Below are 16,049 nucleotides of genomic sequence, written 5' to 3' on the forward strand. Positions count from 1 at the left end.
AATACATTAAAATATTTGAAAATACATAAAAAATTAATTTAAAATAAATAAATAAATAATTATTATTTTTTAAATAATTTTAAAACATAAAAACAAATCAATTTTAAACCATTTAGTTTTTTTTATATAATCTTATTTATTTGAAATTAAATTTATTTATATTGGGATCTACCATCATCTGTAATTCTTTTCAACTTTTATAAAGCTCCTTTGAGGTTTCTCTCTGGAATATCTTCTCACATGCTTAGCACTCCACACTCTCAGATCTTATTCTTTTAATATTTCACTTTCAAAATCTTCTCCTTGTGTTGGATATTAAGAAAAAATATGAGAGGAGAAGAAGGGTATTTCTGTAAGAGAGAGAACAAAATGCCCGTCAATGACACATCAGTTTCCTTTTATTTGCGATCCCATGTGAGCATCCCTCGAAGAGTGTGTCCTGTCAAGCCATCACTTAGCGAGTAATATAGCCGACTTCCTTTCCGCCTCGTCCATCAATGATATGTTTTTATTAGCTAGAATTTACGGGTAATATTTGTTTTTTAAAGTTTTTTTTTAATTTAAAATATATTAAAATAATATTTTAAAAAATAATTCGAATATATAAAAATAATTAATTTTAAATAAAAAAATAATTTAAAAAATGATGAAACACGGTTGTACTGCAACTCTAAATAATAAGTTTTGTTTTTCATGTTTTTTTATATGCTCCATTTAAACCTCAATCTCCAACATATTTTCAAGCACAGTTTAAAAGTGTATTTTATATTCTGATAAGTATGCTTTTCAAAAGTAATTTTAAAACAATTTCAAACCGCCTCATTTGTTTTCTAATGTACAAGTACTTCAGTGACCTGGAGGCTCTTAGCTAAATATGTAATTATCCACAACTGTGTGGTTTAGTTCATTGGTTTGTCGAATAAAAAAAAAAAACCTTTTATAGTCATGCTTCATGATTTGTGAATGTGATTTTCAGAGAAAGAGAGCCTTTTGGTCTGGTGTTAGCAGGTGGGGTGTTTTTTCTTTTCGGGTTTTTGTTAATGGCAGATAGAGTTGGTATACTGGTTAAAAGCATTTGCTGAAGAGAAGCAGGGAGTTTGATGTGCTGTTGGCCTTGGCTTTTGTTCAGTGCAGATTGGGACTGCTCAGTAGCTCTTGATAAGCTTTTGCTTGTCTTGGGTTTCTTTTGTTGGCTTAGTACCACAAGTGATTCTCGAGTTATTTATGGTAACTTCTCTGTTGGTTCTTGGCTCTTTAGTAGTTATTGATTGGATGTTTTAAGCAGTTTTCATGTGTTTTCGAGACAGAAGATGAAATCTTTGAGTAGCGTAGGACTTGGTTTGAGTATAGTTTTTGGTTGCCTTTTATTGGCCCTTGTTGCAGAGCTTTACTACTTGTTATGGTGGAAGAAAAGGTTTGCTAACAAAGAGATTGGAGATGATTACAGCAGCCCAGCGAGAGAGCTCTTCCTTATGTTCTGTTTAAGAAAGCCATCTTCTTTAAGGAACAATCAAGAACTATGTTCATCAGTGAGAATAGCAGATGCACTTGTCCATCACGAGCAAGAATCCCAGCTCGATATTAATACAGGCAAAGATATATTGCTCCGGTCCTGGAGCGATGATAATGTGGAGACAGAGCTCATGAGGCTGCATAGTCTCTCAGGTCCGCCAAGATTTCTCTTTACAATTGTTGAAGAAACAAAGGAGGACTTAGAGTCTGAAGATGGCAGGTCTAGAGGTGATCCTAAGAGTGCGAAAGGATCAAGAAGTAGAAGCTTAAGTGATTTGCTTCGTACTGTGGAGACTCCATATCTAACCCCTCTTTCTTCTCCACCATTTTTCACACCTCCTCTTACTCCTAACTATGATCAGATTGGATTCAATCATCTCTTTGAATCGTCAAAAGATGCAGAGTTCAATAAGATAAGATTATCACCACCGCCAAAATTCAAGTTCTTACAGGATGCGGATGAGAAACTACATAGAAGGAAATTGATGCAAGAAGCTGGGGAGAAGGTCCAAAGGCATGATGTTTTTGCTCAGGATCATACCAAAATACCTGCTAGTTCAAATTCTCACAAAGACGAGGATGATGGGCCTTTTATCACCATCATTATTGACAGGAACAAAGAAAGAGAGCTCAATGAACAAAATCATCAACTACCAGACTATCAGTCAAGCACTTCACAGGTACTTCCTCTTGCTACTGCACCTTCAACATCAAAATCAGCAGCCAAGAAAAGTTCCTTCTTTCATTAGATCTCCGTGATCGAGTAAAACCAGATAGTTTTTTTTTTTATTATTCCTATGTATTTCTATTAACCAACTTTAGTCTTCTTTTTAGGAGTTCTTTTTCTTTAATCTTTTTATGGGATGGTGTTAGAAGGTTAACCTTGCCAAAACCCTTTTGCAATGTCTGGAAAATCTTCGGGTGGGTGGGGAGATGGACACACTCTCTGCAGTATAATGTTAAAAGTTGGACAAGAGCAGGTTGGGGTCTTGAGGGAGTAATCTGTTGTATTCACTCTTCATTTATCTCTGAGCTGTCTGATATCTGTAATCATTCTGGTGAGTGGTGGTACTTCTGATGTTTTTGTCCAAAAGGCACTGTAAGAATTCTTTCAGACCATGCACTTCTTTATTTATTTATTTCCATGTTTTGTTTCCTTTCTCTCCGTGCTCATGGCAAATACATAAACTGACATTAGTGCCATGTCCTGATCTTGGATTCCTTTGTTGCGAGGTAATTGTATGTATCCCACCGGCCTTTCTTACGAATTAATCTAGACCGTCGGATTAACATCTGAGAATCAAAATAAATGAGAGTTTTGGTTGGTCAGGGAGTCTAATATAGATGCCTAGATAAGGGCGACCAGCCAAAAAAATGACAAAATTAGAGAAAAGAGGTACTTGTGATTGGTGAGACGCTTCCTGGGCTTTTTCGAAAAAAACATAGAGGCCATTTACCCGTGAATATGTCGCCACCTTGGCTTGGAGAATCAATTCAGGCATTGCCTTTATCCATTAAATGCTACAAGAGACACGTGGCTCAATCATGAGGTTTCGGAGGCATCTACTTTCCATACATACAGATTTATTTGGGCCACGCTGCTATTGCAGTCCGAGAGGAACTAGGAGTCGTGACTCCTCGGTAAGGTGAGGAGATGGCTCAAATACAAGCTCGTTGGCAAACGTACTAATAGACTGCACCTAGGCGAATGAATCGAGCATTGTTTAGCATGAACAGTGCGAGCTTAACCCGTGTAATCAGTGAGTAGTGAGGTAGCTACTACCCCAACCTGGCCCCACACCCCACGGGATAAGAGCCCTTTTGGGAAACTAAATAAGATCACCATCACAGCACTGACTAGTTTTCATTCTGATCTAATCCAAACAAATATATGATTATGATCAGAACAACATGTGAAATCTAACCAGAATTCCACATCCTCGAAAGCTAAAAATCAGTTAAACCGCTGCATCAACGACTCGACTGTTATTGGCATCGACAGACAGTGTGCTGCCAGTTGAATCCCACTAATTTCAGTTTTTTTTTTTTTTTTTTATGGAAATTTTCTTTTGAAGTTCGGTGAAACTCTGATATCGTCATTCCATGAAGCTATCCCGGGAGAAACCAACGTCGTCAAAGATTTCGGAAAAGCAGGACCTTGCAGAGACAATGTGCACTCGGAGTGTCAATCATTCAGCATAATTCATCTCAACATGTAATTCTTTATTGATGAATGATTTGTTTCATTCACGAAACTCGACTTCACAAGCATCTGTTTGGCGCCAAGACCAACCAGAGGAAAGTAGTAATAAAAAAACAGTCCTTGCCATTTTAAGTTACGAGCAGTGTCACATGCAACCGGCCTCTAAAAAAAGACAAACATGGTGACGGGACAAATTTCTGACACGCCAAGAGACTGCTCTTAGTATAGTAAGCCACAACAATTCTAGTAATTGATTATTTTCAGTTTCATACAGTTTTGGATAAAAATAAATAATTATACCGGACCGGTTTTAGATAAAAAAGTTTAAGATCATAGTTTTAAAATCCGATCCAATGATCAACCTAATTTAATGATCGGGTCACGGGTCAGATGTGTTAACCCAAATCTACCATATGTTTAGGGCTAATTATTTTTAGTTTGGTCCGGTTTTGAATCAAAATAAACAACCAAACTGATTTTAAAAAAAAAGTTTTTAAACTGAACCAAACCAAAAACCAGTGCAAACCGATTAATTTTAGTTCAGTTCGATTTTTTTCTCTTCCAAACCGATTTAAACCAAAATTATTGACCATATTTTTCAGCACTTTTATTTTTCAAACTGAACTATAGTATCTTCAGCACAAACACAATGCAAGGGATTGAATCCCCATCTAACCCCACAGAAGGGTAGATCCTGATAAATCATAGCCTCTACTCTTTCTTGGTGTAGGTTCGGACAGCAAGAGCCAAGCCCAAGATCAAGAGTGGCACAAGTAGTTGCAAGATCTTAATCAAAAACCCAGGCTTCTCGTCTTTAGGGTTTGTTCCTCCCAAACCCGGTGCTACATAGATGGGTTTTGTTGGGACTGTTGTTACATCTACCTCATCAATTACATTCTTTTCCATCATCTCTCTAGCATCATCGATGTGACCCACATTTTCAAAATCATTTGTAGCATCTTTCCCTGTAAAATAAATGAGAAAGAATCAACAAAATTCAAGAAACCCAGTAGAATCCATTACTCGTCCTTTAGAGAAGAGGGAGAGACCCAAATTGATACAGGACTGAGAATGCATGAAGGAGAAGAAGACAAATTTAACAAATGAGAGATATGTTAAGGTTTCTTAACAAGTGAAGAAGAAATGAAGAAGAAAGGAGGTGAAGAACAGAGAACTGTTCTGAGAGGATTCGAGAGAAAAGAGTTGAAACTGAATTTACTATATTCTTGATATTTTGTCCCTTACTGATAACCTTCCTCATGGTTTTATAGCAACTGAATTTAACTACTAACTGACTACTCTAACTAACTATGACAGCTGTAACAATATGTAACTAACTTTGACTAACATTAACAGAATTAGCCTTCCCCTTGCTAACGTGTTGTAGAAGCTACTAATCCTGCACCCCCTTAGCAGCTTGCCATATACTGCCTTCCTTCTAGGTACGTAACAGTACCCCCTCCATGCAAGATTCTTGTCCTCAAGAATCATGGCAATGGAAGCTGTCATTAGCTCTACTTTTAGGCTCATGACTCGTGTGTCCTCTCTAAGGTGCTCTTTATCAGGATCATGTATAGCATGCCATTCAGTTTTGGCATTTAGGCAGAGGGAACGAACAGCTACTCTTTTCAAGGATCGAGGACTCTGATCTATCCTTCAAATCAAGATGCCTTTGAATATACCTTGCAAGAGCTATTGAGCTTCCTCTTTTAGAGTCCCTTTTTTTGAGCCTCTACCAAGATCATAAGCATGCTGGAGAAACTCCCAGGGATAGTAATCTCTCCCATGGCAATAACGGCATTTGTAAAATGAACTTGAAACTATAACTCTAATTCTTTCCTTCTTCAAATCTTTATAATGCCTTTCTTCATACCTGTAAAACTCGGACTCTCTTATGTTCCTTTCTTGTGATCTAAGAGACATCACTAACCCTCCAAGGCTTGTTGAGAAAGAAGCTGTGATATTGGATTCTTGATCAAAAAATGGAATTGAGTGGTTGTTGTAAATTACAGCCTCTTTACCATTCTGATCTTTCCCATCAGAAATTGTGCTAGCTCTTTCAACTTCTTGGCTTTCTGAGTATGTTTTTAGCAGGGCCATTAAAACCTTCAATTTTGATCCGATTTCATCAAGCTTTTTTTTTTGTTCCTGTCATTGTCTCTTGCTTTCAGCTCTAAACTTTTGAATTTCTTGATTATTAATTTGACCTTCCTGTACGTACCTGGATCCTTGTAATACTCTTTCTTGATTGCTGTAAGTACCATTTTTTTTCTTCCATTGTTGGAGTATTCAAGATTCCTTTAGATTTGGCTCCAACTTCTCTTCCTGCCCTCTGAGTAGTAAGAAACGATTGGAAATGACTTGATAGTGTTTCAATTTGAACACTAATCTGCTCATTCTTCTTACTTTGTTCCTCCCGCTGCTCCTGGAATTCTTGTTGAATGATCTGCATTCGTTCCTCTAGTTTCTTGCAGTATTCTTCCATATTTTTAACCATGGTGTTAGATCTTAAGGCTCTGATACCAATTGGTAAGGTTTCTTAACAAGTGAAGAAGAAATGAAGAAGAAAGGAGGTGAAGAACAGAGAACTGTTCTGAGAGGATTCGAGAGAAAAGAGTTGAAACTGAATTTACTGTATTCTTGATATTTCGTCCCTTACTGATAACCTTCCTCATGGTTTTATAGCAACTGAATTTAACTACTAACTGACTACTCTAACTAACTATGACAGCTGTAACAATATGTAACTAACTTTGACTAACACTAACAGAATTAGCCTTCCCCTTGCTAACGTGTTGTAGAAGCTACTAATCCTGCACCCCCTTAGCAGCTTGCCATATACTGCCTTCCTTCTAGGTACGTAACAAGATAGAGAGCATTGAAGATTAAAATAGAAGAAGACATATTTAAAATATGAGAGACTGAGAGCAGGAAAGATTTAAGAAATGAGAGAAAAGAATATGAAAGATTTGAGAGACAAGGAGGGGGCGGTGCATTTAGGTTTGGAAAAACATACTATTTATACTTTTTTTTTTTTTTTAAGTGTTGGCCTAGTTGAACCAGTTTGGTTTAATCAATTTTAGACTTTAAAAACCAAACCAAAACTTTTTTGTGATTTTCTAATCGATTAATTTGGTTTTTTTTTCGGTTCAGTGTTTTCAATTATTTTTTTTCCAGTTTTCTCGGTTTAATCGGTTATTCGGTTTTTTCGCTCAACCCTTTAAACTTACATATTCAGAAAAAAAAAAAAAAAAAAAAGAAGTAAAAAATACATGAATCCGATGAGATGCCTCGAATGGATAGACAAATGGCAATATGCACTGAACAAAGAAAAAAATACATCTCTTTTTACTTGAATAAATGAGAACATCTATCGTCAATCTGATATGGATGAACAAATTCAGAAAACATTGCGAACAATAAGAAAAACATGATGATGATGTCAAATTCCTAGCGCAGCAAAACCTGTTATTCCAAGCTCAGCAGAAAGTGCATTAAGGCCACGCTCTTCCAAAAGACTGAGTGCAGTGTATCCATAGTAGGAATGGTATAGATCTGGCAGCTGATTTGGGAATTTACTGAAACCACCATACTGGTCCAGGAACAATTTAAGCAAAAGAACATTAGAATCCAAAAATAATATCATCACCTAGTAGATATGTATCAAGGGAGAACTAAGAAATTATTCCCATGGCACTTGACAATTCACATATATGACCATGATTGGTCGCTGGTTTGACATCTTATGCATCACTGTACTTTTTACCTCTGCATTTTCTTTGATTTTTTGACAGAACTACAAATTTAGGTTTCCCCTGGGAGTTTTCAGTAAGTAACAAATAATCCTCCATTCTGGTCAGCTTTCATCACCAGCCAAGCAGTTTCCATTTTTCAGTGTATCAGGGAAGACCCACAATTAAACACATGCGGAGGATACATAATAACAGCCCACAGGAGAAAACTAAATTAACAATATCATACATGAAATACATGCAATTTGAACAATTGGAAGGACAAGCACCAGTACCTCAGATTGACAAGTGAGCAAAAATCTCCGCAAAGCTGTTCCATCAATCAACTTGGATCCACCTAAGATCCTCAGAACTGCCCCAACCCTGTACAAAGCATGTTTCCCATGTCAAAACACGGAAGAAAAGCCTGTTGTGACGTGGAACTTCAGGAAGTTGTTCTTACACTCACCAAAATGCATAACATGTGTCGCTAGGCTTGTTAGCTCTGCCTTGGAATCCACCGTCAGCTGCTTGTCTCTGAAGCAGAGGAAAGAGCGTCAAAAGTACTGGAAGACCTTAAAGTATCGAAAGTTAAAATGAAAATTGAAATATCTGAGGGAGCAAATGGAAGTTATGATTTCACAAACATTTAGTCATTTACAAGTTCTCTAGTCCTTAATAACCACAGTGTCAGTCTATTGTTTACATGTTTAAATTCTAAAAGCTACAAGTTCAAGGTCTAGTTTTGATGCTTTGAAATGATTCCAGAGATCAGATGAAGAAAGTAAACCTGTAAGCACCATTCCAACAACAATGGAATGTCAATGATGGAAGAAGCTGCACTTTTTGACAGGACATCATCTTCAATAAATCCCATCAAAGAAAGAGAAGCAACTGCACAGTAAGTTCCTCCACCTGCCCACTAAGATGAAAATCATTGGTAGATAGCATTGAAAGAAGCAAGCTCACAAGGTCGTATAAACAGAAGCTCGTTTATAAAGATTTCTCAGTAAAAATTTATAGATGATTACAATAACACAATAAGATCACCGCCAAATGCAATAAAATTTAAAAGCAGATGTTGGACCAAAAAATATAGAGGTGAAAAGCAAAGAGAAGAAAAACACTATCAGTTAAAACTAGAATTTGTGTACATGTTGCAGAAACTAACAGTATCAATGAAATGCAAATCAATTATCCATTTAGATTTACATTTTTTTTGAGGATCTACCAACCATGTAAGAATGTTCTGCAACTCACCATGAGATTCTGAACCAGGAATCATCCCAAAGCCACCGTCATATGACTGAAAAGAGCAGCAATACTTGTAAGTAAAAATGAAATACATGTACCACAGGGATTATCAAAAGAGTGCAAAAGGCATTGCAGAGAGATGGATAACGGAAAAGAAGTTCACTAAGAAAAAATATACCTGGCATTTAAAGATGTACTCCTTGGTTTTTTCCCTATCCATGCCACTCCAATCCTCCAACATAAAACAGATGGCCGCTGATACATCAATTAGCAATAGGAATATTATAGCACCTTAAGCAGCCTCATGAGCAGCCCAAAGTTTTTTTTCCCTTACCAGCACAATATATGAATCGAAGATCTGTCTCTGCTCCAATATGGATAGGCAGAAAGCTGCAAAATAACAAAAGGTTGAAAAAAAATAGAAGGGCTATAAGACATCATTTCCAATGCCAAAACACAATACTTTTTTTTTTCCTGGGTGATCTCCAGAAAGTAAAGTTACATATGTAAAGAAGGGGTGGAAAAATAAACAGAAGAGTGGAACTAAGCCAAAAGGTTAATCAAGTTCTTGACTGAGGTGGATCAAAAACATAATTCTCGAACAGAGATTCACATAATATAGGCACTATCCACCAGGATCAGAGAGAACAGACTTAAAAGGCAATAGTATTGCAGAATATAGCAAGTGCTGAATATTCAAGTAAAAAACCCTATCACATACCTCCCATCAGGTTGCTGGAGGTTTCTTATTGACATGGATATTAATTTGGAGTCGATACTTGACAAATTGTGGCCAACAGTCTTCAGTATGGATAGGGCACAATACGTGCTTGCCAAATGGCTGTGATTGTGAATTAAAATCTACAGGCAAATCAAACATCATAAGTAACATCCAGGACAAAAGTATATGGACACTGATGCCATAAGTTTTCTTGCAGAAACATAATAAACAGTTCAGTGCAAGGATTAGTGAAAAAAAAAGGAAGCCTATAGGACAGTTTAACTCTGTATATCCACACCCCATCGTTGTCCGAAGAAAATTGAGAAGATCTAGAGCCACAAAACCCATAGAACTGTCCTGCAACAATCCAACAGCTCATTATAATCGTTAACTAGCCATTTAAAAAAAAAATTAAGCATTATGGTTATTCGTGATCATAGTAATCGAATTCAACAAGATTTATTAGCAATCAAGTTCGTACCACTGTTCAATTCAGCTTTATCTCCGGGATTAGATTGAAAAGATAAAACCCAAGCAGCAACCGCATCTTTGTCAACCTATAACATAAAAAAACACATCCGATTTCTTAAATCACTGTAAAACATCAAACAATCCATTGATTTTATCGAAATTATAAATCAAAATGACACAGAGAGTAAAAAAAATCAAACTTTCAACAAGATCCAACCCTAAAGCAACCCAAATTATCTTCCAAATTGTAAATGTATTATATGTTTTAAGAGCAATTAGGCTAAATAATAAGAGCTTACGCGATCAAGGGAACCGAGGATGTCGAGACCGGAGATAACGAAGTAGGCGAGAGTGATATGGTTGATCTCCTGTGATTGGTAATGGTAAGGTATCATATGGTACATCATCTCCAAGAAGGCCACGTGGCGTTCCTTGTCGAATGTTAGCGAGGAAGATGGCGGCGATTCTTCATCTGAGGACGATGATGGGTCCCAATTTGGTGTTGGTGGTGGTGGTGCTGTGTATGTAGTCATGGAGTTGATGGTCTTTCACGGAGATTGAGGAAGTTTGTGAATCTGGTTCTGGTTTTTCAGTTTCTTAATCCTGAGAAACACCTTCTATTAGCACCAAAGTACCGGCTATCTTTTAGATTCGGAGGGTGTTTGGCTAGTTGTAGTTACTGTTTTTTACTTAAAAAAAAAAAGTTTATTTTTAACATTATATTAAAATAATTTTAAAAAACAAAAAATTAATATAAAATATATATTTCTTTTGTTTTTTTTTTACTTCCAACGATTTGCTTGGGCTTATATGGGCTTTATATTAAGTCCAACGGAGCCGAGACTAAGATACAGGGTGCATTGGAAGTTCTTTTCAGTAGGAAAAGTCTTTTCCGTAGTTTTTAAAGTTTCTTTTTAACCAAAAAAAAAAGAAAACATATCACAATTTCAAATAAACCTTTAATTTATAATAATGAATCTTTTTTATTTGTAGTAATAATTATTTTTCAAAGTATTTTTTATTTGAAAAAACATTGAAATAATATTATTTTTTTAATTCAATTTTAAAAGTTTGCTATTTAATTAATAAAATTATATCTGCAATTAATATTACCTTTTGAGAACTTGCAAATCTATATTCAAAATACTCCTGTAACTGGACCTAGCATGCAATAGGAGAAACGGGTCTGCTCTCTAAGATCTTAAGAGGGCTGCAAGATCTTAGTGTCCCAGTCTGATTGGCGAGCGGGACACTCATAACAAATCAGAGTCTATTTTGTGCACTGTTTTGATTTTGCAGAATATCATGTTGGGTGTGGAAAGAGAAAGATGAAAAACAAAAGGCATATACTGTGATGACCATTTACCTTTTCTCTTGTTACAGGCATTAAAGAAGTCATGCTATCTGGACGAAGGACGAAGACAGATTAATGAATTTTCTCTTTCTTTTTGTGTTTAAAAAATGTATTTAATTTTTTTTACAAATTTAAATTTTTTTCATTTTAAATTAATATTTTTTAATATTTTCAAATCATTTTAACGTTCCTGATATCAAAAATAATTTTTAAAAATTTAAAAATATTATTTTGATATATTTTCTAGTAAAAAATAATTTAAAAAACAATTGTAATTACACTCTCAAACACTCTCGAAGGTCTAATACAGGTTATTGTGTATTAAGTTCCTCTAATATTATTACCACATAATGTTCTGCATTATGCAACCTTTTGTAGTTAAAAATCAGCAGAGCTCAACCTTTCCTGATAGAGAAAAAATCATCACAGCTGGAAAATAAGACCATTGTATGGTGTCACAATGGGGAATTAATCTGCTGTTGCCACTTGTTACATACCGAAGTATTATTAACCTGTCATCTTTCTGAAATGAAAAATAATTATAAAAATAATGTGTAGCATGATATCTTATGCAACCATGATTAGGATTAATGTCTCGTGCATGTGAAAAGCTTACTAAACAAGCAACGTGAATTGTGAGCTTCTTTTCCAGTTCTTGCATGTTAATTTCTTGATGGCCATGGACGCACGCATGAAGTGGACGTGCAAGTTCTTCGAGGGTCCAAAGCAGATCCATGAGGAAACACCCTTGCTACAAGAAAAGATGATTACTTGATTTGAGCATTAAGTGCATATACTGCTACTAAAGAAATATATGTCTCTTAACTTATCAAATAACATTTTAAAGTTGTTTCCCATGTAGCATTCCTTTCTGCAAAGCATACTGATGTAAAATACCCGAGGCGCTCTCCTGAACCAAGAAGATATGCTATCAATTTTTTTTTTTTAAGTAATATTATATATTATATAAATATAAATATATATATCTTTTGATGATTAAAAAATTAAAAATATATAAAATACTATAATATAGTTATATTTTTCACCCTAAAATAAGATAATTTAAAAAATAAGTGATCAAATAAATTAAAAAATAAAATTAAATATCAGTTAAAAAAATTTAAATGGATCTTTAACATGGGCAGCGTGAATAAAGGAAAGCTTTACTGAGGAAAGGCTTAGAAAATTCATTTCTTTGAGCGTATTTAAAAATATACTTGTGATTGTTTTTTTTTTTTTAAAGTGTTTTTTCATTTAAAAATATATTAAAATAATATTTATTTATTTATTAAAAATTATTTATAATATCAACTTATTAAAATAATCTAAAACCTTCAAAAAAAAATATTAATTTAAAATAAAAATAAATTTTATTTTTTTTAAAAAAAAAAAACAGTAATGTTGGTGGCTGCTAACTCGTAGAAAATGCCGTTTTGTTCTTCATAAACGTGCGTACGCTCATAGAATAAAAAATTATGTCAATTTGCATTTAGATCTCTGAACCTGTGTGTAAAACTATAGCCTATTTGATCAGGATGCATTTATGCGCTCTGTCTATCGCAAGGGATTTGATGTGCTGGCAAAAATTCCTAGTCCACCATTGAAGGATAGCATCAGAGAATACCTACCTATGGAGAAAAATTCAGATTCCCATTCAAGGAGGAAGCACACGATGGTGATACCCTTTGCCATCAACTTGTGAAAATGGAAAAGGAGGCTGTGAAGGTGGTGTCGGGCTTCAGTTGTTTAACATGCATAACTTCGATGCTGTCGGAAGCTAGGGACTCATCCTAGAAGCATACGATGTTGAAACTTGAAAGTTACTTGTTGAGATGGTTTTTCAAAACAACTTAACCATCGTATTTCCTGTTTACAGACAAGACATGCCTGGTTTGAAATTCTTGATCCAGCTAAATATATCAAGGGCTAGAGAGTGTTGGAAATGTGTGAGAAAATCCTCCACAGCTTAACTGAAGAAAAATAAAATACCAATATCCATAACGACAACGAAAACAATTATCCTAAACATAGAACTTTAATCGTCGTTCTAAGAAAAGAGAATAAAATTACTTTAGTAACGCGCACTTAATCAACTTCTTCAATCTTGGGACCTGCAGCACTGCCACTAGCTGGAGGAGCATCATCATCCATGCCACCACCCATGTCACCACCAGCACCTTGATACATCTTCGCGATAATGGGATTGCAGATGCTCTCGAGCTCTTTCATCTTGTCCTCAAACTCATCAGCCTCAGCGAGTTGGTTGCTGTCCAGCCATTGAATGGCCTGATCGATGGCATCCTCGATCTTTTTCTTGTCATCTGCAGCCAGCTTAGAGCTAATCTTGTCATCCTTGATTGTGTTCCTCATGTTGTAGGAATAGTTCTCCAAAGCATTCTTTGCCTCAACCTTCTTTTTGTGCTCCTCATCTTCTGACTTGTACTTCTCAGCCTCTTGAACCATCTTCTCGATGTCGTCCTTGGACAGCCTACCCTTGTCATTGGTAATTGTGATCTTGTTCTTCTGACCAGTGGTCTTGTCCTCAGCCGACACGTTCAAGATACCGTTTGCATCAATATCAAAGCAGACAGTGATCTGAGGAACACCCCTGGGTGCAGGAGGAATGCCAGAGAGCTCGAATTTACCGAGCAAGTTGTTGTCCCTCGTTCTTGTCCTCTCACCCTCGTAAACTTGGATGAGCACACCAGGTTGATTGTCAGAGTAAGTAGAGAAAACTTGCTCCTTCTTGGTGGGAATGGTGGTGTTCCTTGGGATCAAGACAGTCATGACACCTCCAGCAGTTTCCAGTCCAAGCGACAAAGGAGTAACATCAAGAAGCAGCAGATCCTGCACCTTCTCATTCCCCTCGCCACTCAAGATAGCAGCCTGAACAGCAGCACCGTAAGCAACAGCCTCGTCAGGGTTGATGCTCTTGCAGAGCTCTTTCCCATTGAAGAAGTCTTGCAAAAGCTGCTGCACCTTTGGAATCCTAGTGGAACCACCAACAAGGACAGCATCATGGACAGTGCTCTTGTCCATCTTGGCATCCCTCAAACACTTCTCAACAGGCTCCATACATTTCCTGAAGAGATCCATGTTCATCTCCTCAAATCTTGCACGAGTGATGGTTGAGTAAAAGTCAATTCCCTCGTAGAGAGAATCAATCTCGATGGTGGTCTGAGCAGTAGATGAGAGAGTCCTCTTTGCCCTCTCACAAGCAGTTCTCAGCCTCCTAAGAGCTCTGGGATTTCCGCTGATATCCTTCTTATTCTTCCTCTTGAACTCTTGGACAAAGTGGTTCACCATTCTGTTATCAAAATCCTCACCTCCAAGATGGGTATCTCCAGCCGTGGATTTAACCTCAAAGATACCCTCCTCTATGGTAAGAAGAGAGACATCAAAAGTACCACCACCCAGATCAAAAATCAACACATTCTTCTCACCCACACTGGTCGCCTTCTTATCAAGACCGTAAGCAATGGCAGCAGCGGTGGGCTCATTGATAATACGCATCACATTCAGACCAGCAATAACACCAGCATCCTTAGTAGCCTGCCTTTGAGAGTCATTGAAGTAAGCAGGGACTGTGACCACAGCATTCTTGATAGTGGTGCCAAGGTAAGCTTCAGCGATCTCACGCATCTTAATGAGAACCATTGAAGAAATCTCCTCGGCAGCAAACTGCTTCTCCTCGCCCTTATAGGTAACCACAATCATTGGCTTTTCAGCAGGACCAGGAATGACCTTGAATGGCCACAGCTTAATATCACTCTGTACCGAAGCGTCGGAATATCTCCTACCAATCAATCTCTTTGCGTCTACAGTACATGAACAAATAACGATTAGCAGCCAGAATCATTCAATTATCACTAATAATTAAAACTACAAATTTGATACCGAAACAAAAAGTTAATCTATGAACAAGTACAATTCAGTAGCTTATAATTAAATTATATATAAAAAAAAACTGCATCTAAAATCATTGTTCCATTCATCTACCAAAACCAGATGTCTATGCAGAATTAAGATTCGAGTTTACTAAGCTGTAATCACAGTGAGTGTCCGCATATATCAGAAAACCATAACTAGATCTTGAAATTACAGCTTTCTTAGTTATGATCGAAACACTGTCAGAAATCTCTTGAAAAGAATACTAACCAAAAACGGTGTTGATTGGGTTCATGGCGACCTGGTTCTTAGCAGCATCGCCGATCAAACGCTCGGTGTCAGTGAAAGCAACATAAGACGGTGTCGTTCTGTTGCCTTGATCGTTGGCTATGATTTCCACTCTATCATGTTGCCACACACCGACGCATGAGTAGGTGGTGCCTAGATCGATACCGATTGCCGGTCCTTCTCCTTTTCCGGCCATTATAAGACGATTTAAGAATAATGCGGCTGGAAATAAAAGAGAGACTTAGTTAGGGTTATGATATCTCGTCACGGGAGAACTTGTGGTTCTAGGGAGAGCGGTGCATGTATATAGGTTTTTGAATTTAGGTTCTAGAATGTTCTTTCAAGAAAGGGTGGATCTGGACCGTTGATTTTGAGTTAGTTGGCGGTATAGATGGGTTGAAACTGGAAAGTTAAATTTCTTGGCGAGGTTTCTTCAAATTATTGGAGACGCTGTGGTTTCCTTAATGGGCTGGGTTTTTTGCCAGGTCGAGCCGACGTGTGAAATGGATTATAGTAAAACGACATGTCACGGCACGAATCTTCTTATTGACTATTGTAATTGTGTTTTAGAATCCTCTAAGCTTTGCTTTGAAGGTATGTATTTTCATGCGACCTCAAAAACTTTAA

At 36.7% G+C, this 16,049-nt stretch overlaps 3 protein-coding genes across 6 annotated transcripts; 1 reads left to right on the plus strand and 2 right to left on the minus strand.

The window, feature by feature from the left end:
- Nucleotides 1-863: 863 nt before the first annotated feature.
- LOC118052166 (uncharacterized) lies at nt 864-2,651 on the plus strand. Its single transcript, XM_035063010.2, has 2 exons — nt 864-1,227; nt 1,384-2,651. The coding sequence occupies exons 1-2, from the start codon at nt 1,101-1,103 to the stop codon at nt 2,259-2,261; spliced, it is 1,005 nt and encodes a 334-aa protein (XP_034918901.1). The 5' UTR covers nt 864-1,100; the 3' UTR covers nt 2,262-2,651.
- A 1,547-nt stretch (nt 2,652-4,198) lies between these two features.
- LOC118052165 (geranylgeranyl transferase type-1 subunit beta) lies at nt 4,199-10,574 on the minus strand. Of its 4 annotated transcripts, none has more exons than XM_035063006.2 (12): nt 10,192-10,574; nt 9,903-9,978; nt 9,720-9,778; nt 9,422-9,561; nt 9,035-9,090; nt 8,879-8,955; nt 8,707-8,752; nt 8,237-8,361; nt 7,916-7,983; nt 7,743-7,830; nt 7,181-7,307; nt 4,199-4,680 (listed from the first exon to the last, which is right to left on the minus strand). In XM_035063006.2, exons 1-12 carry the CDS (start codon nt 10,423-10,425, stop codon nt 4,427-4,429), a joined length of 1,350 nt encoding a protein of 449 aa, XP_034918897.1. In that variant the 5' UTR covers nt 10,426-10,574; the 3' UTR covers nt 4,199-4,426. The 4 variants fall into 4 exon arrangements, with proteins under 4 accessions (XP_034918897.1, XP_034918896.1, XP_034918899.1 ...); XM_035063005.2 differs by having other exon boundaries at nt 9,705-9,778; XM_035063008.2 differs by lacking the exon at nt 4,199-4,680 and having other exon boundaries at nt 7,037-7,307.
- Nucleotides 10,575-13,180: 2,606 nt separating this feature from the next.
- LOC140954201 (heat shock cognate 70 kDa protein 2) lies at nt 13,181-15,704 on the minus strand. The gene is made up of 2 exons (XM_035063001.2): nt 15,405-15,704; nt 13,181-15,064 (listed from the first exon to the last, which is right to left on the minus strand). Exons 1-2 carry the CDS (start codon nt 15,616-15,618, stop codon nt 13,332-13,334), a joined length of 1,947 nt encoding a protein of 648 aa, XP_034918892.1. The 5' UTR covers nt 15,619-15,704; the 3' UTR covers nt 13,181-13,331.
- Nucleotides 15,705-16,049: the final 345 nt, after the last annotated feature.

This window comes from Populus alba, chromosome 8 (genome assembly GCF_005239225.2).
Source record: "Populus alba chromosome 8, ASM523922v2, whole genome shotgun sequence".
NCBI classification, from domain to species: Eukaryota; Viridiplantae; Streptophyta; class Magnoliopsida; order Malpighiales; family Salicaceae; genus Populus; species Populus alba.

Excerpts from the sequence above, each read along its gene's own strand:
- LOC118052165 (XM_035063005.2), bottom strand. The coding sequence starts at position 10,425 with ATGACTACATACACAGCACCACCACCACCAACACCAAATTGGGACCCA. Across the intron at positions 9,979-10,191 it reads TCCTCGGTTCCCTTGATCGC|GTTGACAAAGATGCGGTTGC; the intron begins GTAAGCTCTTAT and ends TTTATGTTATAG. Across the intron at positions 4,681-7,180 it reads TGCTGAGCTTGGAATAACAG|GGAAAGATGCTACAAATGAT; the intron begins GTTTTGCTGCGC and ends TTTATTTTACAG.
- LOC140954201 (XM_035063001.2), bottom strand. The coding sequence starts at position 15,618 with ATGGCCGGAAAAGGAGAAGGACCGGCAATCGGTATCGATCTAGGCACC. Across the intron at positions 15,065-15,404 it reads CCCAATCAACACCGTTTTTG|ACGCAAAGAGATTGATTGGT; the intron begins GTTAGTATTCTT and ends CATGTACTGTAG.
- LOC118052166 (XM_035063010.2), top strand. The coding sequence starts at position 1,101 with ATGTGCTGTTGGCCTTGGCTTTTGTTCAGTGCAGATTGGGACTGCTCA. Across the intron at positions 1,228-1,383 it reads TGATTCTCGAGTTATTTATG|AGCTTTACTACTTGTTATGG; the intron begins GTAACTTCTCTG and ends CCCTTGTTGCAG.